General features: G+C 42.4%; 3 protein-coding genes and 1 long non-coding RNA gene across 5 annotated transcripts in view; 2 read left to right on the forward strand and 2 right to left on the reverse strand.

Moving 5' to 3' along the window:
• Positions 1–6778, forward strand: part of LOC5501664 — a 23965-nt gene extending 17187 nt beyond the window's left edge. Inside the window, exons 5-12 of the mRNA XM_001622891.3 lie at positions 2637–2715; positions 3114–3220; positions 3587–3763; positions 4089–4152; positions 4528–4671; positions 4967–5097; positions 5901–6051; positions 6276–6778. Of these exons, the coding sequence (XP_001622941.2) occupies positions 2637–2715; positions 3114–3220; positions 3587–3763; positions 4089–4152; positions 4528–4671; positions 4967–5097; positions 5901–6051; positions 6276–6401 (979 nt within the window). The 3' untranslated portion in view covers positions 6402–6778. The remainder of the gene's footprint in view (positions 1–2636; positions 2716–3113; positions 3221–3586; positions 3764–4088; positions 4153–4527; positions 4672–4966; positions 5098–5900; positions 6052–6275) is intronic.
• On the reverse strand, positions 6716–18517 carry LOC5501662 (histone deacetylase complex subunit SAP130-B). Of its 2 annotated transcripts, XM_048732862.1 has the most exons (16): positions 18066–18517; positions 17294–17343; positions 15398–16228; positions 14626–14758; positions 14313–14340; positions 14144–14200; positions 13334–13416; positions 12433–12612; positions 11504–11705; positions 10990–11127; positions 10617–10856; positions 9939–10048; positions 9660–9779; positions 8561–8790; positions 8088–8153; positions 6716–7339 (listed from the first exon to the last, which is right to left on the reverse strand). In XM_048732862.1, exons 1-16 carry the CDS (start codon positions 18196–18198, stop codon positions 7262–7264), a joined length of 2679 nt encoding a protein of 892 aa, XP_048588819.1. In that variant the 5' UTR covers positions 18199–18517; the 3' UTR covers positions 6716–7261. The 2 variants fall into 2 exon arrangements, with proteins under 2 accessions (XP_048588819.1, XP_048588820.1); XM_048732863.1 differs by lacking the exon at positions 14144–14200.
• Positions 18518–18628: 111 nt separating this feature from the next.
• Positions 18629–22741, forward strand: LOC125572388 (thioredoxin reductase-like selenoprotein T1b). Its single transcript, XM_048732867.1, has 5 exons — positions 18629–18820; positions 19650–19893; positions 20498–20585; positions 20850–20953; positions 21740–22741. Exons 1-4 carry the CDS (start codon positions 18654–18656, stop codon positions 20951–20953), a joined length of 603 nt encoding a protein of 200 aa, XP_048588824.1. The 5' UTR covers positions 18629–18653; the 3' UTR covers positions 21740–22741.
• On the reverse strand, positions 22126–23497 carry LOC125572390. Its single transcript, XR_007313806.1, has 2 exons — positions 23020–23497; positions 22126–22929 (listed from the first exon to the last, which is right to left on the reverse strand). It is a non-coding gene; the product is annotated as an uncharacterized LOC125572390 (long non-coding RNA).
• Between the last annotated feature and the right edge of the window lie 168 nt (positions 23498–23665).

Raw genomic sequence — 23665 nt, forward strand, 5'->3', positions numbered from 1 at the left:
AAGTTTTCTCTCAGCAGCTTCAGAACCTCAACGTGCCCATTGTACGCCGCCTCAGCGGTGGCCCAACCGACATCGACATCGACACCTAGATCTATCAACAACTCAACAACCCCCACCTGACCTTCCGCCGCCGCAGCACCCATGGCCTCGGTCATGGCCTCTCCTCCGTCGGCACAATACTCGCCCATCACCTTCAAAACCTCTACGTGCCCGCCTTTCGCGGCCATGGACGCTGGATACACGAAGTCACAGGCGCCCGACTCACAACACATCTTAACGATCTCGGTGTGGCCGTTCATTGCGGCCCTGACCATCGGCTTTTCGAAATCCGTCGCACCCCAACTCTTACACAACCTCACGGTCTCGACGCACCCCTCCCACGCCGCGCGCTCCATAACGGCGTCAAAGTCTGCGGCTCCCCACCTCGCTAAGGTGGCGGCTTGATCCTCCACGGTGAGATTTGTAAGACTTCCAGCACTTTGCATATCCATTTTGTTATTACATCCACGTCTTTAAACCACTTTTTTCGAATTTCTTTAGACGTGTTAATTCACATCTACTCCGAACTGACAGTTTTCTGGAAATCCTGATTTCTCTGGAAATCAGGAAACATCATACCACACCAGGCGTACCCAGGACTGTGGCCACTTCTCTCGCTTTCCTACTGATGGTTAACTCGGAGACGCCCGTTCTTTCGGAGAATTTTTTAAGTGTAATATCGACCCCCTTTAGCCGTACCCAGTAATAGGTTAAAGCGACCGCAAAGGATTGTGGGCGAGCGCGATTCAACTCAGACGAGCGGTTCTTAGATCTGTAGTAGAGCTGGACCACCTCTCCCTTCTGTGCGGGGGACGCCGAGAATCTATCCATCACATCGTGAATGTGGTCCACGACGGTGGGAGACGTTCCGTGTAGTAAGTAATCTTTAGGCACGTTAATACTAAAGATTTTTAGACCCTTAAGGCAACTCTTCCTGCTCAATCCAAAAGTTTCCATCAAGGTTTTCGGTGTCTGACACTTACCGGACATCTTGTAGGCGTAGTAGATACACGCAAAGACGACCGCCTTCCGTGGGTCGCCGCGAAAAATCTGGCCTTTCGTCACCTGAGTGTATATCTCGTTAGCTTTGGATACAATTACCCCGCTAAAACCCATGTTCTCCACATCCTTGTCAATATTTCTATCCTCAGACCTACGTACCTGGACCCGACTTGGATCCGAAGACCGTTCGCCGTCGGAATGTCCGTAAAAACCCCATTCCCTTTCGTGCGCGATCACGCGCTGCATCTGTTCCCCGCACTCTAAGCAACTAGTGACCCCGTCCTCTGTGACTAGGTCGCCATGATTGCAAAGGGTGTTACTACTATCCTCGTCTCCCAAGGAGGCTCTACTAGTCTCGTATTCGGTGAGGGCTCGGTCAAACAGTGCAAATTCCGGCATGAGGGTGGGGGCGTTAATCTCAGGCACCGGTCCGCCGAGGATATTATATGGTGGTGGTGACCGATCTTCAGCCGTACGTTCAACTGTTCGTTCCTCCATTTTATTAAACTGTTCATGTCTTTAAACCACTTTTCAAAAGCTTTTTTAGATGTGAAGCTGAGAGGCTAGCCCCTCGAGCTCCCTCTGGGTGTGATGTGTGTGGTTGCTAAGACTTCCGAAGGGGTCCGCGTGGGGGCGGTGCGGTCTAAAGCCTCCGCACCACATCCGTGGACTAGTATCTCACCCATCTTTTTTCGCCATACCGTGGCATGGAGACTAACATTGCTAGAACACCAAGGACAATTGTCGCCGCTCCGGCCACAAACCCAACGGGGTCGAAGCTTCCGTATTCTGAGTCTTCATAGTAATCAGCGTTACAACAGCAGTGTTCAGGCCCCGCATCCGCAGTGTTACTCACGTTCACCTCCGGCACCGAACAACCGCCGGCGGTAGCCGCACCGTTTTTAATCTTCACCTCCGTCTTTAATGTCATTTTATCTAGGGTCTCATACGTCTTTAGACCAGAATAGCCCCCAGGCTCCCCCTAGGTGCAGCACGTGACAAAGTGATTGACAGGTGGGCTTGGCTATCACGTGACAAAATGATTGACAGGCTCTTGACAAAGTGATTGACAGGTTTTTGACAAAGTGATTGACAGGTTCTTGACAAAGTGATTGACAGGTTTTTGACAAAGTGATTGACAGGTTTTTGACAAAATGATTGACAGGTGGGCGTGGTCATCACGTGACAAAGTGATTGACAGGTTTTTTACAAAATGATTGACAGGTGGGCGTGGCTATCACGTGACAAAGTGATTGACAGGTGGGCGTGGCCGTCACGTGACAAAGTGATTGACAGGTGGGCGTGGCCGTCACGTGACAAAGTGATTGACAGGTGGGCTTGGTCGTGCGAGAGATCTCTGGCAAACTCGCGCATGCGCAGGTCGCGAGGCTTGGCGGAGGTGTGCGGAGACTTTTGCGCCACTTTTGGAATGAAATTTGGGGAGATCAAAAAGTTGCGCCAGCTGCGCCAAAACCCTACTACTACCTTATTTGGACATGAACGTACATTATTTGGTCTTTTACTTGTCCTCATATTACCTTATTTGGTCACATTATTTCCTTATTTGGCCTTGACCTGGTCTCACCGTGACGCAGGTATGACAATCAGACGTTGCGCATCGTCATACAAGACATGGAGATGACAGCCAAGGAACTGCGGTGGAAACTGATGAAGGTGCAGTCACGCAATCAATCTATAGTTACATTATCCACGCTCGTCACGCAGCCACCGCTTTACCCTGGCTGTTATTTTGCAAGGCTCACAGTTTATTTATCAGCGACGAGATGCGCTTGCTGGAGGGCAACAAATCCGTACGCATAACTTTAGTTGCGTGGCATATTTGAACTGCTGTCGAGTAACTTTGACATTATTATCTGTTTCAAATAAGGAGGAAATGGTCTCTGTACCGTGATAGTGAGTGTCCAGTATCGTTCTTGTTTTGTAGGTAGCTGGTGGTAGTGTGATGTCGTGCCAGTCTCATCATGTATTGTCTGATTAAAATTTGTTTCGGGAGTGCTTCTTCCATACAGAGAGGTTGGTAGTGATTTTAAAGTCGTGTTCTTGTTGTGTAGGGAGCGGATGACAGTGATTTCAAGTTTCGTAGTGGAGTATCTCCGACACTCAACTACACCGGCTGGCTGTTTGACACTAACTCGTGGTCGCAGCTCGTCTATGAAAGGTATGGAAGAGTGAAATTGGATCACGAGGTGGCAATTGGGGTACGGTGTTATACAACGCTAGAACAAACTTGGTGGGTGGTGCTAATAGTCTTGATGATTAGGGTGGGGGTGATGATTACAATAAGACGATAACAATAAGAATGATGGTGGTAATATTGGTGATGATAACGGTGGTGGAGATAATGGTGATGATGATGATGATGGTGATTAAAATAACGACGAATACGATGAGGATGATGGTGGTGCTAATTATAATCATGATAACGATGACATTAATGGTAAATATGATGATGATGATGATAGTAATGATGATGGTGGTAATAATGGTGATGATGGTGCTAATCATGATTACGATGATATTCCAGGTATAACCCATTCCTGGACCAGGGCGTGTCCAGATACGAGTTCCTGTTCCACATGAGGCGCCATAAGCGAGCAGCGTTTTTCAAGATCTTTCTCCCTCCCCTCTTCATAGTCGTCGTCATCTGCTTCTCTTTTTCCATTCCTCCTAAGGATGCATCCATGCGTCTGTGGATTGATGGGTAAGAATTAAGCACTTAGCCGGGCGTCCTGTGGTTGTCAGCGGGGCAAGAAGCACTAGGGCGATAGCCAGCCAAATGTAGAGAAGAGGGTTTTTGGGGTGTCGCTACATCACAAACCACAGGAAACCCATAACACTTCAGGAAACCCGAAACAGAACAGGAGCCCCAGCTTGCGCAGTAATAAATGCCGTTCATATCACTGTATGAAAAGCCGAATATTCTGGAAAATTCAAGTATGTCCTGGCCGACTTGACGTCCGGAATATGGTGTTGGTGCTTGCGTAGTAATAAATGCCATTTAATCACGTGACATTTTTCTTACAAAGGTCGCTTCTGGTTTCTGCAGTGATGTTTCACGCGACAACGAATGAGCAGACGCCCGACACACCGGTACGTGATTTCAGACAAACGATGTTAGGCGTATCAAATCATTATATCCCATGCGTCTCACCCGGGTGTCTGATTGGGGTCCCTGTGGGTTTGTAAGAGTTCTTACTTGGACATTAGCGCAATCGAAGCGCACGTAATATTCCGATTCTCACTAGAACGCAAGCGCAAGAGAACAAGACTGGTTGGTTTTCTTCCGCTTGCGCTTGTGTTTGACCGATTCTCACTGGTGTTGCGCTTCCGTTTGCGGTTACGCTTGCGTCCTAGTAAAAACCAACCTTTAATAGGTGACCACTAGTAGATAAAGGCCGCTTGATAGCTGGTCGCTAGAGGCGCCTTAAACTCGTGCGTGACAGTAATCCCGACCATCTCTTGCAGGAGCTAACGCTAGCAGACCGGTTCATGGTCGGAGTTTACAGTTTTATATTCGCGTCATTCATGGTGACGATAATCATGCTAAGGCTTCAGCGGGACAACTTCTCGTATCTTGCGAATATCTTCTACAGTAATACGGAGTGGCTGGTGGGTAGTGTGTTTGCAAAAGTTGTTACGTATTATGTTACGTATGTAATATCACTGCCGTAGCAGGCCTCGAAATATTGGGAGGGGGCACAATACAGAAATATTAAGAAAATATTTAAGGCCGTGCCCCCGCCCCCCAGTGCCCCACCCCTGATGTTACCCTCTTGATATTGTATTGTGTTTATGTTACGTAAGTGATATGTTACCCTATTTGGATGAACAGGTTTTGTATTGTATGTATGCGCTGACCTAAATCAGGTGTTGTGTATTAATATTGGAATAACTCTTATTCAAGGTCTGGTTTACCGCACCTACCTTCTTTTTTCTGCTGTATTATGTCAACCTGTCTCTCTACCACGTGTTGCTTTGCGAACTGGCGGTAGCCGTGGGAGCGCACATCTTTCACAAGTGCGTCCAGATATCCAAGTAAGTTATGGGCGGTGCATTAAAGGGGTAGTGTAATGGTAAGAGATTTGCAATAGCTCTCCGGCCCGGACACAATGAATTTCAGTCAAATTCTAATATTGAATTATGAGCCTTTGGTACATGTGGGAGACATAAATTCAAATGAAATGACCACAAACTGTCAATATACATGGTTTTCAGTAAAATATTGCATATAATTTTAACAAGGCATTGACAGCTTAAAGTTCAACTGTTTGTAGACAATTAAAAGCCTACAATAAACACTGACTCCAGACATGCGCAGTACCATGACGCTCCCCAAAAAGCTTTAACCAAGCTTTTTGGTCATAGTCATCCCCATCATCATGACCATCAATCACTTCATTGTTCACCGTCACGTTATCATCTTCATGTTCTTATCATCACGTCATTATCATCATCACGTTATCATCAACATCACCGTCATGATCATCACGATCATCACCTTTGACTTTGTAACCAGCAGCGTCGCTAACAAAAATATCATTTTATGATCAACTTCAGAAATAATAACTCGTTCCACCATAACGTTATCATCATGTTTTTATCATCACGTCATTAACATCATAAGGTTATCATTAACATCACCGTCATGATCATCACCATCATCACGTTATCATCACCATCATAACTCAACATCACCTTTGTCTTTGTAACCAGCAGCGTCGCTAACAAAAATATCATTTTATTATCAACTTCAGAGATAGTTATCATATGTATCCAGGTTCATGGGAAAACAGTTATCGTCGTGTATCAATTACCGTAATCTTTTTTCTCTTTTCCAGAAAGCGACTCATGCGATTACTAAAATATGACGGTTTAACTAAACTGGAGCCTGAGCCTGCAGATCTCTCACCAGCGGCGTTAGAACTAAGCCGCCAATGTACCAATCACGAGAAAGCAAGCCATGGATACACACCCCTAACGCAAGAAGAGGTAAATATCTTATTTACCGAGTGCGCGGGCCTTGCAGGAACCGTAACGTACCCGAGAAACGTTTGTTACCAGTCCAATACACTGACAAATGTACGCGAGGCATTCTCCCCTCCCGTTGTTTTATCTCGTTCTCTTATGCGCCCCAGTGGACTATATTGTTTAAGACGATGTCGTACATAATATTTTTTTTTTCTAATCCCTAACTTGATATCTTTCCATTATAGGAGGAACCGTTCTTACGAAGGCTGATGCCCCGCTCAGACTGCAAACCTTGTTTCCCTGGTAACCGACTAGACGACCCTTCAAGCCCATGCCCAAAGCAACAGATGACACCAAACAAGAACGCGTGACGTATCGGTCACTCAGGCAACTCAGCTATAACGTTAGCAAGAGCGTACGACACTTACCAGCGTACCCAATCACACAAAAAGGAACGCAAGACGTATCCATGGCAACTGTCATAGGGCAACTTAGCTACCATAGGCATCTAGCAGTGCCAGACTCCACTGGATAAGAACGCGTGACCCAAGCCACAATTGTCACGAAACCAATGTCACGCCATTTGATGGTTGACACGAACAAAACCTACGTCTCGCAATTTGATGGTTGACGTGGCAGACTTACGAGTCGCTTGCTGGGAGTAGACAAACTACTGAACAGCGCATAGATAATGCTTAATTTATTAAAAACCTTTCCAGCAGAGGAATAAACCATGTGATTTTATGGATAACTTATGCTGTGTTCGCACTGTAACACGCCCAGAGCAGTCATCACACAAGGCATATTTTTCATATTCTATCAAACATTTTGATAGACTGAGAAAGCTTATGCTGTATTAATGCTAGGGCTATGATGCAGCACTAACCTTGGGATCTTACATGGAATACTGACCCAGGGCTGGTTCACGCTGACATTAGCAGCCTATTTCAAGGCGTTATTTCTCGGGCTTCCTGGGGTTCCTGTAAGTTCTGACGTCACAGAAAGCTCTCCCCAACCCCTCGTGACCAACAACAACAGGAATCCCAAATACAACGCTAGGGATGGAAATCTATGGTCTTTCAATATATAAAGGGGATGACCGCATCATCACGTGGCAAACACGCTTTCCTAGGCGGTACCCCATGCAACAAATCACGTGATAACATTCCCTAGATCACGAAGCGTGTTACTATATATGGTATTATGTACAGTGTGGTGGAAAAACGTGGGCTCAGCTCTTCTTCTTTGGGTTGCGTTTGTTAATGTATTTCTGGATTATGTCGACACAGCGAGGACGATGCTCCAGCACCTGAAAATAACAAGTTCAAACAAAGACATGAATTATCTAGGTACACTCAAACAGCCTCTGACAGCCGCCATTTTGTCACCCTAGCAAAGTACCAAGTGTGAAAAAGCAGCCATTTCCATCGGCCAATTTGGGGAAACCATTATCGATTCAGTTTGGTAAATAAAGTATTTAGCTTTGTTTTCAGATGGTTATTTCATTATTTAATGAAAAAATAACAAAGTTGTGTCTTGGGCACGTTTTCCATAGCGTTTTAACTCATGCATAGCAACGCCTAGTGTAGAAGACTTAGCAATCAGAATGCGATGAAACTGAAATAAAAAAATGAGATGTTTAAGTTTTGTATAGCGCAAATTTACATCGTGGGATATGTTTAATGCGCTCCACGTGTGACTGACTTTACTCGTCGGTGTGTAGATACAGAATGATTCACGCAGTTTATAAACATGGATGCGAGTTTTGTCAAAGCACTGTCACGCATTTTTACGTCCCCTAATTAGTGTAATGTTAATAAGCTGCGGTGAGAAGGGTCCTCCGGTTTAACGTTCTTATCCGAAAAAATAAGATGGATAAACAGTTCCCAATGTAGAGAGCCAGGTTTTTACACTTTGAAAAAAAAAAATCCCAAGTTGACCTGACCTGGAATTGAACCCTTGTCCTCTTGCTTGAGAGACGAAGCCCGTACCACTGAGCTATCGCGCCACTTAGACAAAATACAACAGTGTCACTCGCCCCCAGCCAGACCCCTTACCTTGACCATTGTTTTCCGCGAGTCGGACAATTGCTCAGACACGAGCTGGGAGCGCTGGATGTTTCCCTAAAATATGAAAGGTTGAATTCATAGAATTAGAAGAGAAGTACGAAGACCCGCAATATATGGAATGGTGGTGCCTTTTTTCAAAGAAGGCCAATCGCGCCGCTATTTTACGCCCTCAATGGAGAGTCACACAAAGCATCCATTTCAATCGGCTAATTCAAGCAAGTAACCATAAAATTTTCAATCAAATATTGTCAATAACATATCAGACTTCATTCGTAGATTGTTATTTTGAAGTTTCCTTGCGAATAAGCCGCTGAATTTTAAATGAAAAATAATAACGCAGGCATGGTTGATCGACATTCTTCAAGCCTAAGCAGGAAATATTTTTCTTGCTTGAAGGGCAACGTAAAATAACCCTCCCCCCAAATAAAAAGTTTAATTGTCAGCGTTCAACGCCCATGCACCTGTATTAGCTCGTCTAGCATGAGCAGCTCGTCCTGGAACTTGGAGGGTTTCTGTCCTTGGCGTGGTCGAGGGAGCTTGTCCCTCAACTCAAACAGCTTCTTGAGCACCTCCTGCTCCACGGTGTTGAGCTCGTCCATCTGGGCGGCAATGTGCTGCACCCTCCAGCCACTCAACCGGTGGGCCACGCCCTTCTGATTGGCCAGGTCCTGGATTGTCGGTTTGCGGTCATCTGTTGAAAAGATACACTAAGAAAACTACAGCATTACATGGGTAGGGGTCTACATGGGTAGGGGTCTACATGGGTAGGGGTCTACATAGGTAGGGGTCTACATGCGTAGGGGTCTACATGCGTAGGGGTCTACATGCGTAGGGGTCTACATGCGTAGGGGTCTACATGCGTAGGGGTCTACATGGGTAGGGGTCTACATGCGTAGGGGTCTACATGGGTAGGGGTCTACATGGGTAGGGGTCTACATGGGTAGGGGTCTACATGGGTAGGGGTCTACATGGGTAGGGGTCTACATGGGTAGGGGTCTACATGGGTAGGGGTCTACATAGGTAGGGGTCTACATGCGTAGGGGTCTACATGGGTAGGGGTCTATTTGGGTAGGGGTGAGCATGGACCACCTGCTCCATGGGCGCTAAACCCCTCCTCCCTGGCTACTGTACCACCAAGACATGTGGCTAGGGGTGGGCGTTACCCCTTTAACCAACCCCCACCCCAACCCCCTCTTTCCTTGCCAGATGTTCATTACTAGCACCTATCTTTTGACAGTGAGATTAATCGCGTTATGCTGCATGGCACCTACAAGATTTTAGTTCCCATTTCTCAAGTTCCTCATAGTGCTAAACTGTCTGATGTGAGCTGCAAGTACCAAAAGTTTAGAGATTTAAATCCTCCATTGTCATTCCATCAATTCAAGGGACCTCCGGTTACAAATGTTTATGCTTGTCTTGTTGCAAATGAAATGTTTAGCAGCAAACTTTGAGGCATCGCTTCCATCTAGTGATAGCTGAGGTATAATACATGGATTTATTTCAAACACTTGGACAGAGACATGGAAACCAAGAGAAGTCAGCAATAGGAACACACAATACCTTTGAGTTTGACGTCAGAATAGCGGAGGAAGTGGTTATGGGCAGCCTTTGTGTTGACTTTATAACCACCAAATATAGAAATCTTGGGCCGCTTGAGAAGGATAAACTTTAGATCTTCATCTAAGGATTCAATGTACAAACAAATAACAAAAAGCATTACAAAATGGAGTAAAAAAAAATCAGATCAATTTATCCCAACACTGATCAAAGGTGTTTTTTAAGCCTTAGTCATTTTGCTATTGGGAGGAAAATACACGAATTAGATTAAACACTACACACCGAGTTGGGAAGCTTCTTCAGATTGTGCAGCTAGCTTTTTTTTGTCATCTTCTTCAGATAATGTTTCTTCTATTGGTACCGTGCTGCCGTATTTATCCTCGGTCACAACTCTGCAAATCCAAAGATGACAAACCCATAGGTATTGGAGATTTTATCAAAACAACGTAAGTTGTCTGTTATAGAGAATTCTTTTATTAAAATAAGCATAACTCATATGTAATAACTTATGAACAAGCAGTGACTAAAAACCCTGCCAAGCTGATAAATGTACACCTGTGTAACAGACTCTTGAAAAGTGCCCCAGAAAAGCTCTTGGAAAAGCTGTTCTATCGGACTTAGCACTCAGGCAAAAACAGTGGGATTTGCAAGCTCGGTACTGAAATATCTTCCATATCGCAACTGCACCTGTTGAGCAGGCTGATAACTATATGGGAATTAGGACATTTTTTTTAAGTGGACTGATACAGAAAATTGCCAAGAAATAATAACTTAAGCAACACCCATCTTCCCACAAAGGGTAAGCAACACCCATCTTCCCACAAAGGGTAAGCAACACCCATCTTCCCACAAAGGGTAAGCAACACCCATCTTCCCACAAAGGGTAAGCAACACCCATCTTCCCACAAAGGGTAAGCAACACCCATCATCCCACAAAGTGTGTAAAAACCTCACACTTACACATTCTGCTTGCGTGGTTTCTTGCGTGGGGATGCCCCATCAGGTAAGCTTACAGCTGGCTTGTCAGTTGCTGTTGGTGCAACAGTAGTTGTGGTGGGTGTTGGGGTGGCTGCCGCTGATTCACCTTGCTCCTTCTTCACTGTCACTGGTGCGCTTGGGTCGGCAGGCTTGGGTGGTTCTTGGGTGGTTGTCGGGGTTGTTGATGGGGCGACTTGGTCATTTGATTGACTACCAGCATCACTAGAGAACAGGAAAATTAAAAACCTTTATTAAATTGAATACAGAGTGGACCCTCTACTAAAACCAAATTTAAAGTGGACACATATTTGCCTGGGATGGAAGGCTGATTTAGTGCTTGATTATTTTGACTTACCTTGGAGGTTTGGGGGAGTTCTGTCCAGACTGAGGGGCCGACAGAGTTGTGGTGTCTGACCGGGGGCTACCTGGCTTCTCTGCTTGGGAAGATGGTGCACCACCGTCATTATATGGAACAATTGTTGGCTTCCTGAGTCTGTAACAATGTAAAGACACGAAAATTGCATCAGCCATGAAGGTCAGAGCTTCAAGTATGGGACTGTTTGTTGTTTCTTCTAAGGAATACAAGATCAGAACAGCCACACACAAGGACAATGCTGACATCTTCACAAGTACAACAATCCAGGGGTCATGTTAAACATTTAAGCTTAGTCAATTAAGAAAGACAATTTAAGAAACATAAAAGCGTTTTTTTTGAAAACTGAGTGAGTTTGGGGTGTTTTCCCAGTGTCGAGCTTACCCAACATCGGTTAAGCGCAAAAATCAAATCCAGCAATACAGCAAAGTTTAAGGGGTCAACAACAGGACTTACTTTAGGATACACAATATTTTGTGTGCACACTCTCTCTTACCCCTCAGAAGTGCGTTTGCGAAGAATGCTCGGGCGTGGTGACGTGGCATTAGGGTTAGATGTCGATATTGACACAGGAATCCCAGAGCTTGCTGGTGGGACCCCTAGTACAGGCATACTGTAGATGCCGCTACTGGGCGTGGTCACATCCATCATAGAGGAGGAGCCAGGGACGTCGCCAGCCATACAATTAGTAGCGAGACCTGAACAATGCAAAGACCAATAAGGAAATATACTAATGAATACTCAAACAAATATATACAAAAATAAACAAACTGTATCAATCAAAATACCCAAATAGTCATGTTCATTAACCAGAGTATAAATGTGGTTCACAAAAAACTGGTAGTTGACACTGCCAAAGTTTAGACTTCTTTAGGACAGGATGTATTCAACAAGGTAGAATTTGAGACTTTTTAACAAAGATAAATATTATCGACTATGTTGATAAAACATACATAAATAAATAACACAGGTTCTGAAAGGTTCATGACAGATTGCCACAAACCTATGCTGTTTGAATTAATTAAATAAAAGCTACAGTAGGAAAAATGAAGGAATCAACAGGCATGAAGCGATAATTTCTATGTTTTTAAAAACATTTATTTACTGAGCTTCCTTGTTTTTTTACATAGGTTCAAATTGATCACTAGGGTTTATTTCTATTCACCCAAAGCTAGCCATAAAGGGAAAGAAAAAAGAAAAATTATGATTTTGTTCCCTTGTAGATTGGGCTTGTTATCTTGTGGGTCTGAAGAGAAAGGAGCTACAGTATGAAAACCCTAGCAACATATACAGTATGGCCTAAATGCTAAATATTGCAAATCAATATTCAGCCGTTGGAAATGGATGCTTTCTCACACTTGGTACTTTACTAAAGTATAACAAAATGACAGCTGGCAAAGACCTAGGAAAAATTTCATGTGATACCTCCAAATCCAGCAGCCGCTTGTTGAGTCAGGGCAATGTATCTCGTCTGATCCATAATGATTGCTGGGTTCATAACAGTTGCCGTGGCAGCAGCACCTTGTGCTGAGGCAGTTGTCACTGCGTGTGACACCCTTATACCAGAGGGAGGCGGTCCATAAGGTCCAATATGGATTGGGTAACCTAATTTAGAATACACATCAAATACATAAGCTCTTTGGCACCTTTGAAAGGGGAACCTGAACCTGAAAGGATCCCACATTTAATTTAAACTAAACAATAAACCTAATTAATTTACATTATTACCACCTGCAGGAAAATATATTATATAAGCAGCAAAGAAATTGACTACATGCAATGCATAATAAAATATCTAAAAAAAGATTATGTTGCAAAAAGGTTATCATTATTTCCAAAAGGCAACGCATGGCTTTTGTTTTCCTCGATAAAAAATCAAAAAAAGAGTTCAATCCCAGCCAGATTCTTTTGTTTGGGTGTGCTGTAAATTTGACATTTATTATCATAAAAGGCAGGGGTCTTTCACACCCATAAGATTTTTCTAAGCAAGTTAAACTATCAATCTAGTTCGTAGATGTATACTTCAAGGTGGTCTAATGGGGTGTTTGAACGTATTTAAGTGTCCTGGGCCAAACATGTAGGCAGGTTAACAATAAATCTATTTCATAGAGGTACAATAATATATATGATTCCTGGCGCACCGGCGACTCAGAGTTTCATGCTATGCAATCGTCAGGCTCTGGTGTTACCTAACAGCTCAACTCCCTTCATAGTTTGTTGCATAAAATTTGTTCTCATGCTGGCATTTCGTAACTAGCTCTGTTCGTTTGTTTAGGAGCATAGAGGTATATATTTTATGGCGGTGTTATGGGGTGTGTAAACGCACCTAAGTGTTCTGGGCCAAACATGTAAGGTGCTGGAATACCAGGGTGGTACATTGGGTTTGCCAAGGGCACTTGCTGGTGTGGCCTGGAAAAAAAGAAGAAACAATCAATTCATTATCATAAGAACTTACCTACTATATTGTAGTTATGAGTATCTGTAATGTTGAAATAATGTTTGGTAAAAAAGGGAATTTTTTATTTGATAAGAAGCTTTTCTGTTTCTTCTGCCAAAAAGAAGTCAATTCCAGGGCTATTGGCAGATAAACACTCTTTTTTTTATAAGATATCTAATTTTCAGGTAAGGCTGGCCTGTTCCTATTTTTGGAGCATTTTAAGGCTGAATATGTTCTTAACAATGTTCTTAAATTTAAGTGATGAAAATATAACACCCAATGAATTATTAGGATGAGAATTAGACTTAGACAAATGATCAATAGCAATAATATATAAGGTTGTTATTATGAGCACAATTTGATTCTGCATTTTAGAATGCTTCACAACTAAAAAGGCAATCAGTTTTTTCTGATATCTGAGCCTTAGCACATTCTTAGCATGTTCTTAAAATTTGATGAAATTTCAGGCTGGACATTCTTATAAAAAAGGTTCTCATAAAAAAAGAGTGTAGTTTACAAATGACAGCAATACCGGGAGCTTTGATCATTAACCATCTAATACTTATAGCAAAGTAATGCATATACTTTTGTAGAAAAAAGAAAATACTTCCAAATGTTCAATTTTTCAGATCACTAGTTTATAGAGTGCACAAAATTGAAAGTCATATGAGTAAACAGAAAAATAATGTAATAACCCACTTGAAAAAGTGGGAGAAACTGGCCTCTTGTGAAAGGGAAGAAGAAAGTGTAATGTATCTGTAAAGTAATGTTAGTAATAGACTGTAAGTTGCAATGTTTAATGTGAATTGTAAATGGAATGTTAAAAAGAGAAATAAAGAGTGATAAAAAAAAAATACCGGGAGCTTACCTGTCTGCCCGACCATCGCTCACCATGGCTGAAAAGATATGGGAGCATTAGAGCACATAGAAAGGTACTCATTGACTTTTTAAGCATTAGCATGAGCTGCGTTTTACATTATTAGCTATATATAAATATCCTAACGCCCAACAGCTTTAAAATAGCAAAATTTTCTGATGTTGTTGCTTTGAAGAAACTGATAGAAACCAGAGAAAGTATTGGGATAGACTATTTCGTTATAGGAGTGTATGGATTAATATGGTAGCTTTGAGCATTTATTATGGAATCAGTAGCATGCGTAGTGCATCTAACCATTACTAACCGGCATGCATGGGTGAGCTAGCGGGGACGGCATGGGAGGTGCTCATTGTTGTCACTGCTGTGATGTGGGCTTGGGCGGGTCCGGGAGATGCCTTGCCGCTTGACTTGCTAGATAGTCTTGACAATTCGCCAGACTAAACAAAAATATTTAAAAACTCACATTTTCTAACAGAACCTCTCCACGATGAGAGACCAACACTAGGAAATCATGTGAATTGTTTGGTGGCAAACAAGTGAGTTCTGGCTTTTAGGAGGTGCGAAATAACAACAATGGCTTATACAGTGCTTACAAATCAATCAAAAATATTTTTTCTCAGAAAGGTCATTTTTTGTTAAAGGATTTCTTTTGTTGCTCTCTGGTGTGGCGGCAGCAGCAATCTCTGCATCTGGCACGAGTATGACACCTAAAAAGTCACATGCTTTCTCTTAGAGCATGTTACTCTGTAGGTCATTTCTTTTACTAAATGTAGGCATGGACCAGTCTTGGAAACCCTTTTGAAGAACAACTTCCCCTTTTCAATCATGATAAATAACTGGGTGGATTCTGCCATACTCAAAGAGGCAACAGGATAGGAATAAAAGAACAACAAGCAGCCAACATCTAAGGATTGGTTGGCTATTAATTATAGGATTGATTAAAATTCAATAAATGAGATGAACGTCTCATTTGCACAGGGTTTCATATTTAAACCATGGATAAGCAATTCAAATCAAAATAATGTTTAATCAAAGCTAAGCTACATAGGCAAACACATTGACCTTGACACACCCACCTGTTGCGCCATCTCAGATTGCTGACCTTGCTTGCTGAAGTTCATGTGAGAGTACATCTTACTGGTCACAGCTGCTACAGAGACAGGAGAGGGTGCTGCCTTAGGCGGCTGCCCACCCATCGACACCACCCCTCCGCTGACTATACCACCTTGGGCGATACTTCCTGCTGCGGCTGACGTAGGCATGTGAAGGGGACTGTGGGTCTGGCTAAAGTGCGCCAACAAACCGGGTTGTGCTGGTTTGTGAGGTGCACTGGAGACTCCTGAGGGTGGCACCTTAGAAGTGGCGACTGGAATAGGATGAGCAGAGACTCCTGCCGCAGTTGGAGTCGCTGACACATGAGGTGATCCAGCATGTCGCGCTAGATCTGTCACCAAGGATGGTCTTACATCACGTATCTCCTGCTTGTGTTCGCCACTCTGTTGGTAGAATGCTGCTGTAGATGCAATGGGGGCAACAGCAGGGGCTGATGTGGTTGCACTTGCTTGAGGGTGTACACTAGGCGTGGTTGAGATAGGCCCCTGGTGGTGCGTAGTTACTCTCGGTTTTATTGCAGAGCGTATAGAGGATAGACTTCGTGGGGGCGCCCCTGCTAGGGCAGCAGCTGCTGCGCCTACTGGCACATGGGGCGAGAATGGGTGATGGGGAGACATGGCCCCCCGCAGCATGGAAGCTTGTAGTGGGATGGCTGGGTTTACCAACGGGTGACCTTGGACTCCAAAACCGGGCATGTAGCTGGATCCTATATGGCCGCCCATTGCTAGGACATTAGATGATGTAGCTGCTGCAGGAGCGATTGGTCGGTTGAGTACGGGTGCTGCCTTGCCGACCTATGAAGTATCAAGATCAATCAGATTATAATAATTATAATAAATATGCCATACTATACAATACAAAAGTGTTGTTAGATTAAAGGAACAGTCCAGTTTAAAATTTTACTTTGTCTGCTGGACAGATAGACTAGTGATATAAACAGTGCAATTGTTAGTTGGAGATTAGATTGGAACAATGCAAAAAGGTGTTAATTCTTCATGACCTAACTGGTATTTGTAAATGGTTTGCCTGAAACCAAGGCTGGCACTGTATTCATGAGTTGTTTGTTTTTGCACAATTGAAATTGAAAATGGGCTATTGAAAGTTATATGTGAGTAATGCACTAGTCAATTGAAACCCCACCCCCATGGTCCCGGGGAAGGGTGGGGGGTAAGACTTTGACCCTGTACAAAACCGAGAAAAGTCCCCACCCCCTCGGGACAAAACAGCAGTTAAATGCCCCTACCCCTTGGGATGCAAACTATAGGCAACTACTTGACAACAAGTCATCTGAAATAAGCTTTTTTATCTTTCAAAGCCACTACAATTCAGCGAGTACATTTGTACCAATTACTATGAAGATAACAGTTACAAAAAAAGATGAAAAAATAAATCATCTTCATCTGGCATTATTTTTTTAAATATTCGTTTTTGCACATGTCACCGCACACCATGCCACAAACTGATACATGAAATTGCTTGCTACAGAAGAGTCTCAAGCCAGAAACTAACATATTTGTGACACTATTCACTTGTCCCAAGCCCCCACGGTGGGGATAAGTCTTAGAGTCAAAAACCATCAACTCCGCTACCCCCTCGGGATAGATTCTTGTTTAAACATGCTCTAAACCCCCACCTTAACCCCACACTTCCCCTGGACCATGGGGGTGGGGGTTTCAAATGACTAGTGCATAAAACAAACAAACAAAAATGTTACATAAATAGACTCAACTGTAATGACATCTTACCAAACTTAAAAAATATATCACTTGTCATTCTGCTAATTGAAAGGATATGGAATTCCCAACAAACCTTACAACTCTCAGCTATGTAAAAAGTAAAATGATAGTGTATTTACCAACCTTCATTGTGGCTGCCATGTCAAGCGGTCTTGTTCCATGGTGACCCTCACCTAATGGAAAAATATCGGCCACTGTATGAGTTTCATTGTGAGTCATAATTTGCTTAATGGGTGGGGGGGGGGGTGGCCTAAATTTGGAAGAGGGTGAAAATAAAACAAAATTATTTGAGGTTTGTTAATCCTAATTTTGGGGTTAAAGACAGCTAATATGTTGGGGAGTTAGGGGGTGCATTTTGAAAAGAAAAAAATTTTTAAGACAAAAACTTTAGTTGCTGATTTTTCTTCTAATTCTTCCCTCTTGTCATTTAAACGTTTGGTGCTCAACCCAGAAGCTGGGATCCTGATCACTCACCCCTTGCCTGCATGACTGGTGTTACATGCTCGCTGTACAATGTCAAGACATTTTTGAGAGCTCTATTTTTATAGGGAATGTAGTAATCATAATGATATTGTTTTGCCCCCTACTTTATAGTCGAAAGCAAAGACTAATACCACTATTTTGACAAAATCAAATAAAATTAAGTTATCCTACTTTAATTACGTTGAAATCAAAACAAGAAGTACATTTATTCTTCATCAAATCAATTGTATAACATCTGTATTTCGTTGAAATCTACTAAACTTACGTAAATATTCAAACCAAAACACAACTGGTCAATCAACTACAAACCACCTTGGTTATCCTGAAATGTTCTCTAAATCACATCCGTAAGGTATTCTTTCACTAGAAGACTATAAAAACAAGTCTATACATATCTCAATACTTATCTTACCCGAGCTTTGACCGCCGAGAGCTTTTGGTTTTTCTTGAGTTTTGTCTTTTTCAACTGTTGAGCCTGGAGGAGGGTTTCGACTCGCAGAAATTGGAGCATTGCTCGAATCTCGCTCTTCCCCGGGATAACTCATTTTCAAATATCACATGGGGAACATACAGTAATTTCCAGGCAAGTAGCAAACCAAGTCTTCTAGCAGAAATGACAAGATTTGAATTAATCTTGTAGCTTTTTGGTTTTCGGTGGAATAAACTTGCTTCCTTCCAACTTACCGCGTATTCAGCGGCGCGCATGCGCTTTTTAGTGTACCCAGTTTCCTAGTATCACGGCCGGAAGTAAATATGTCCTACTCTCCTTTTTACATGGCCAAGAAAATTGCTGAATCTCCATGTTCAAACGTATTTTACAAAACGCATTTCCCTTTCTTCTAGGTAAACTGACTCGAAAGCAAAGCGAACAAAAACACTGCAATTACTATTTCCGGCGGCCTATTTCAATGCTGTAAGTGACGTCATACCAACCTGGAGGTCGTTTCCGGAACCCATAAATCCCCGCGCGCTGGATTGTCTGTATTCAGTCCAGTCCAAGATGGCGTCGAACGCGTTCTTGATCGCTGGACTTCTTTCAGTATTTTCTCTTCTTACACTCAAAGAAATCATGTTCCCCAGCCAGGCACAAGCCCAAGACCCTAGCAGTGTAACTAATATGAAAAGAGCCGCCATGTTTACCGGGCCTACTGTTCGTGTTTTGTACTGGTGAGTTTTAGAACTTCGCTGCGTCATGTTTCGAAATACTTAGTCATTGATGATAGGCCGTTTTTGGCATCGGTGCCAGAACTTGCGACAATTACTTCTGACAGCCCTTTCCCTATTATTAGTCTATATGTTTTTGCATCTGTTATCGAGCATTTCAATCTAATTTCTACATACTCCTTCCGGTTTTTATTTTGCCCCATCACGCGAAACATAACATAGAACATTGAAGCTTGTCTATTTAAAATAGCTTTTACCTCTAATGTATATTTATAGAAAATGCGATGCGATTGCTTTAATGCTGTTGATGGCGTCTCTTAAATACCGGGCCGTTCCAGTCACGGACCTTCGAGAGCCTTTTATTGTGCCTTCCACGGTTTATCATTTTTTCGGATATAAATGAATTTTGATGAATATTGTCTTCTATCTCGGATATTGCTTTAAAACATTCTAGTTCTATGAATGGCCCGCTTGGAATGGATTTAACTGGCTGATTTGTAAGCAGTGAAAAAGGTTTTTTTATGCCAAAAGCTAATTCAAGCAAGTAACCAAGATATTGTCAATCAAATAATGATATAATAATATATTCTCAAACTTTATTCGAAGATTTTTATTTAGAATTTTTGTTGCCAATAAAATGGTTTTACTTTTAATTATAAAAAAAATGTAGTTTGATCAGCATTCTTTGAAAGAAGTTTGGTCAGCTACAATGATTTCCCTATTGTAGAAATGGTATTGTAGAGGTCTTTTTGTATATTCCAACATATCATTATACCTACAAAGCTACTATAACTATGATGGGTCTAACTATCTGTTGTTGTCATGGTTTCAGCTACTCCTGAGGCTATCAGAGGGTGTTTGAGGAGTACGCCCAATTCCTCAGACAAAACTTCCCTCACCTTAACGTGGAGGGGAGTAACTACCCTCCCCCCCGTCCCCGTCAGATCCTGGCATCAGTGATCAGCATGGCAAAGCTTATCGCTATCGGCATTATTATGCTAGGTGAACAAGTCAGATTGTTTGAGAACCTAAATATCACTCCCCCAGAGATCTACACATGGGCTGTCAACAACAAGGTACTTAATTAAACTGGGTCATACAAGGTCATGGAACTCTAGTAGGGCCCATGCCAATTGAACTTTTGGAAGCTTATTTCTCTGTTTTGGTATCTAAGTTAGGAGGGGGGACTGTGTGCTTCCCCTAGCTACACATTTCCTTGGTACACCAAATAATGAATGAGAAGTGGGTATTCAGATTGTTGTATACTTGAAGCTACCCTGACTTTCAGTGATTGTGGGGAAAGGTGATAGGGGAGGAAGGGTAGAAAACGTCTCTACTTCATCCTTCATTGATGAAAATACTTTCTTCTAAGTATTACATGTGTTACATTTATCTTTCCCTCGTGCATTCAAAGCTGTTACCGCGGTAAACACAGTAATATAAAATTTATACATAAGCTAAGATATGGTCTTTTTGTGCAACTCTCAAAGGTGCTGAACGTAAATCTGGTATTCAGCTCAGCAAACCCGATGGCTATGATTACCTCTTAAATATTAGATAGCAAATGCTTTCCATTGCTGATATATTTGTTATGTTCATATACAGATGTATTCCTGTGTTCTTATCCTTGGTGTATGATATTCTGTGTAATATTCTAATCTTTTCGTTTCTTTTTTCTAGATGTATTCCTGTATCCTCATTTTCTTTCTAAGTAACATGATTGAAGGGCAGCTCATATCAACTGGAGCATTTGAAGTGTCATTTAACGGTAAGTTAAGATGTCAGCTGCAATCATGTAATCCTAGCAAAGTACAAACAGTAAAAGAGTATCCATTTCCATCATCTGATTTGGGTCATTTTTATCAAATTTTGTAAATATCATATAAATGGTATGTTATAGATAGTTATTTTCAAATTTGCCTTCTAATTTCAGATTAAATGGGCTCTTTAATTATAGTAGATTTCAGTTAGTAGTCTGCAGTTTTATAGAATTAGGTTGGTAAACCAAAGAAATCGTTTGTTTTCATGTCAGATATGCCAGTATGGTCCAAGCTTCAAGCTGGTAGACTACCCTCTCCAAATGAGCTCCACCAGATTGTTGAGAACCAGATGAAATTTACCAGTGCTGCCCAATAGGTGAGGCTATGGCTTCATGTGTGAGTTGCCAGTACTAAGGCCTGTACCTCTAACCATGTGAGAGTTAGCCAGTTCTACGGCCTGTACCTCTAACCATGCATGAGTTAGCCAGTACTACGGCCTGTACCTCTAACCATGTGTGAGTTAGCCAGTACTACGGCCTGTACCTCTAACCATGTGTGAGTTAGCCAGTACTACGGCCTGTACCTCTAACCATGTGTGAGTTAGCCAGTACTACGGCCTGTACCTCTAACCATGTGTCAGTTGCCAGTATTACGGCCTGTACCTCTAACCATGCATGAGTTAGCCAGTACTACGGCCTGTACCTCTAACCATGCATGAGTTAGCCAGTACTACGGCCTGTACCTCTAACCATGTGTGAGTTAGCCAGTACTAAGGCCTGTACCTCTAACCATGTGTGAGTTAGCCAGTACTACGGCCTGTACCTCTAACCATGTGTGAGTTAGCCAGTACTACGGCCTGTACCTCTAACCATGTGTGAGTTAGCCAGTACTACGGCCTGTACCTCTAACCATGTGTGAGTTGCCAGTACTAAGGCCTGTACCTCTAACCATGTGTGAGTTAGCCAGTTTCCAGGGGCCCAGCCCTTTTCAGCAGGCCCTGGCCGCCTCTATTTTCAGATATGCGGCTTAAAATAACAAGAAATTTGAGACAATCCATGAAAGAACAATGAATCCCATCCCCCTTTCTTGAAACTCTTGCTTGAGCCCCGTCTTTTGAAGATCCTGATTATCAATTTATTTAGCCATGTTTCCTTTCTTTCAGATCATCCCTAGTTTCCTGTGTCTGCTGAGTATATGATTGCTGTGGCTGAAAGTGGGACTTGCCGCAAACCATGGCTGGATGACTATCAGTGGGGATGGGGGACTAGAAATGAGTAAAGGGCTGCAAAGGACTCACTAAATCTACTGTACAGATAAAGAATTTTGTTAGAATGAACAGTGCCTTCAAAAGACTTTGCAATACTTTGCCTGAGGTGTTAATTCTATACCTAAGGTATGTGTATATAATATGCTTAAAATTCAGTGTGCTTATCGCAAGCCTTAGCCTGAGAAAAATCGTCTTTGCCACTTTTTATATTTTAAATTATTATCATTCAGTATTTTAAGTTTCAACGATATCTCTCCACAAAATAAAGAAGTGTGTTCAAATAACATCAATTTAGACTTTACTTTTACCTTATTTGAACAATTACTTCACTTTAATATTAACACTCATTTGTCTCACTTGCCCGTATAGAATTTTTCAAGGGAGCTGGGGCATGACTGTCTGTTGTTTTTGTTACAAATATAGCTGGGGAACTTCCCTGAAAAGAGTCACATCTGCCCATTATATCCTTAAGGGATCAAAACTTGCCCAAGCGTATCCTTGGGGCCTTACCTAGGACTGCTACTCTTTAGCGTGTCTCGTGCTGGTTGTAGGCCAGAATAATTTGATTCACTAACAAAATGTAATTCTGAAGATGACCACGCCATATGATCTAAATTTTTATTTTCTCCACTAGCATATGTGACTTTTTAACGGGGAGTACCCCGTGAAATGAAGTCTTCTTACGTTTATCTTTAGTCTGTATTTCACATGCTTCGACAACCCTTTGTGATTGAGCTATCGTATATTGAGATAAAGTAAGCGATCATACCTCGCAAATCCAGTAAATGGCGAGTGCAGGAATGATCTCTTGCTGAAGGGTCAACTTGCTTTTTTCTTTGCTTCTTGTGTTAATGCTCAGTGGTATTGTGGATTTTCAATAAAAGCTGGCTTATTGCATTAGAAGTCTGTTTTCTAACTCCAACTCGAGGGTTATGAAATCAAATTATATCCTGAGCTACTTAGGCCCCATGCACCCAGCTAGGGAAGGTCGCGTAACCGTACATATTTGGGAACGCTATTAGCTCTTCGTCGGAGCAGAAGGATCTGTCTTCACCTTCCTTTGGCACAAAAAGTTTTTGATGGCGCTGTAATAACAACAAAAACAATCAAAATAGAAATTCGTAAAAAGGGTCATTATGACCGAACTCCACCCCCCCTCACAAACACACACTCACATTTAGCATTTCCCAGGTACGCGCCTGGTACACAAGGTTCATCTTAGTAGTGATAATGAACTACATTAAAGGTGTCCGTTAACTCTACCCTTAACGCATTGCTTTGTTTCAACGGCAACTTGTAATCTACCCATAATGCATTGCATTGTTTTGACGGCAGTCTCTTAGACTATTTCTGTGTGCTAAACTTTTGTAAATGTCGGGATAAAATCTCTAAATGACGACTTATTTAGAATATGAATAAAACCATATAGCAACACATTCTGGGATAGACAGTAGCCCCTTTAAAGTGAGTCGTTGAAAAACTCTCTATTATGTTTCACATCTTTCTTCTATATAATTCATTTCAACCAGACCCTATATCACTCCCTCTTCTGATAAACCTTCCCTCAAACAGCTCAAGGCTTTGTTTGTTTTGGTTGTTTACTCAAGCTTGTGTTGTTTGCTCCTGGTCTTCTGTCAACCAAGCCGACTAATGACACTCGCTATTGTCCTTGTTTGCTAAATCATAAAAGGTCATTTCGGAGCTGTCAACCAACTAGTGTCATCTTCTGTTGCAAATAGTGGCATATCATCAGTTGGCTTGTCAAGTCAAAGACATGTGCGCCCGTTTGGGCGGTCTTAGCATAACGCGAGATCTAAACGA

Source organism: Nematostella vectensis, chromosome 9 (genome assembly GCF_932526225.1).
Source record: "Nematostella vectensis chromosome 9, jaNemVect1.1, whole genome shotgun sequence".
Classification (NCBI taxonomy): Eukaryota; Metazoa; Cnidaria; class Anthozoa; order Actiniaria; family Edwardsiidae; genus Nematostella; species Nematostella vectensis.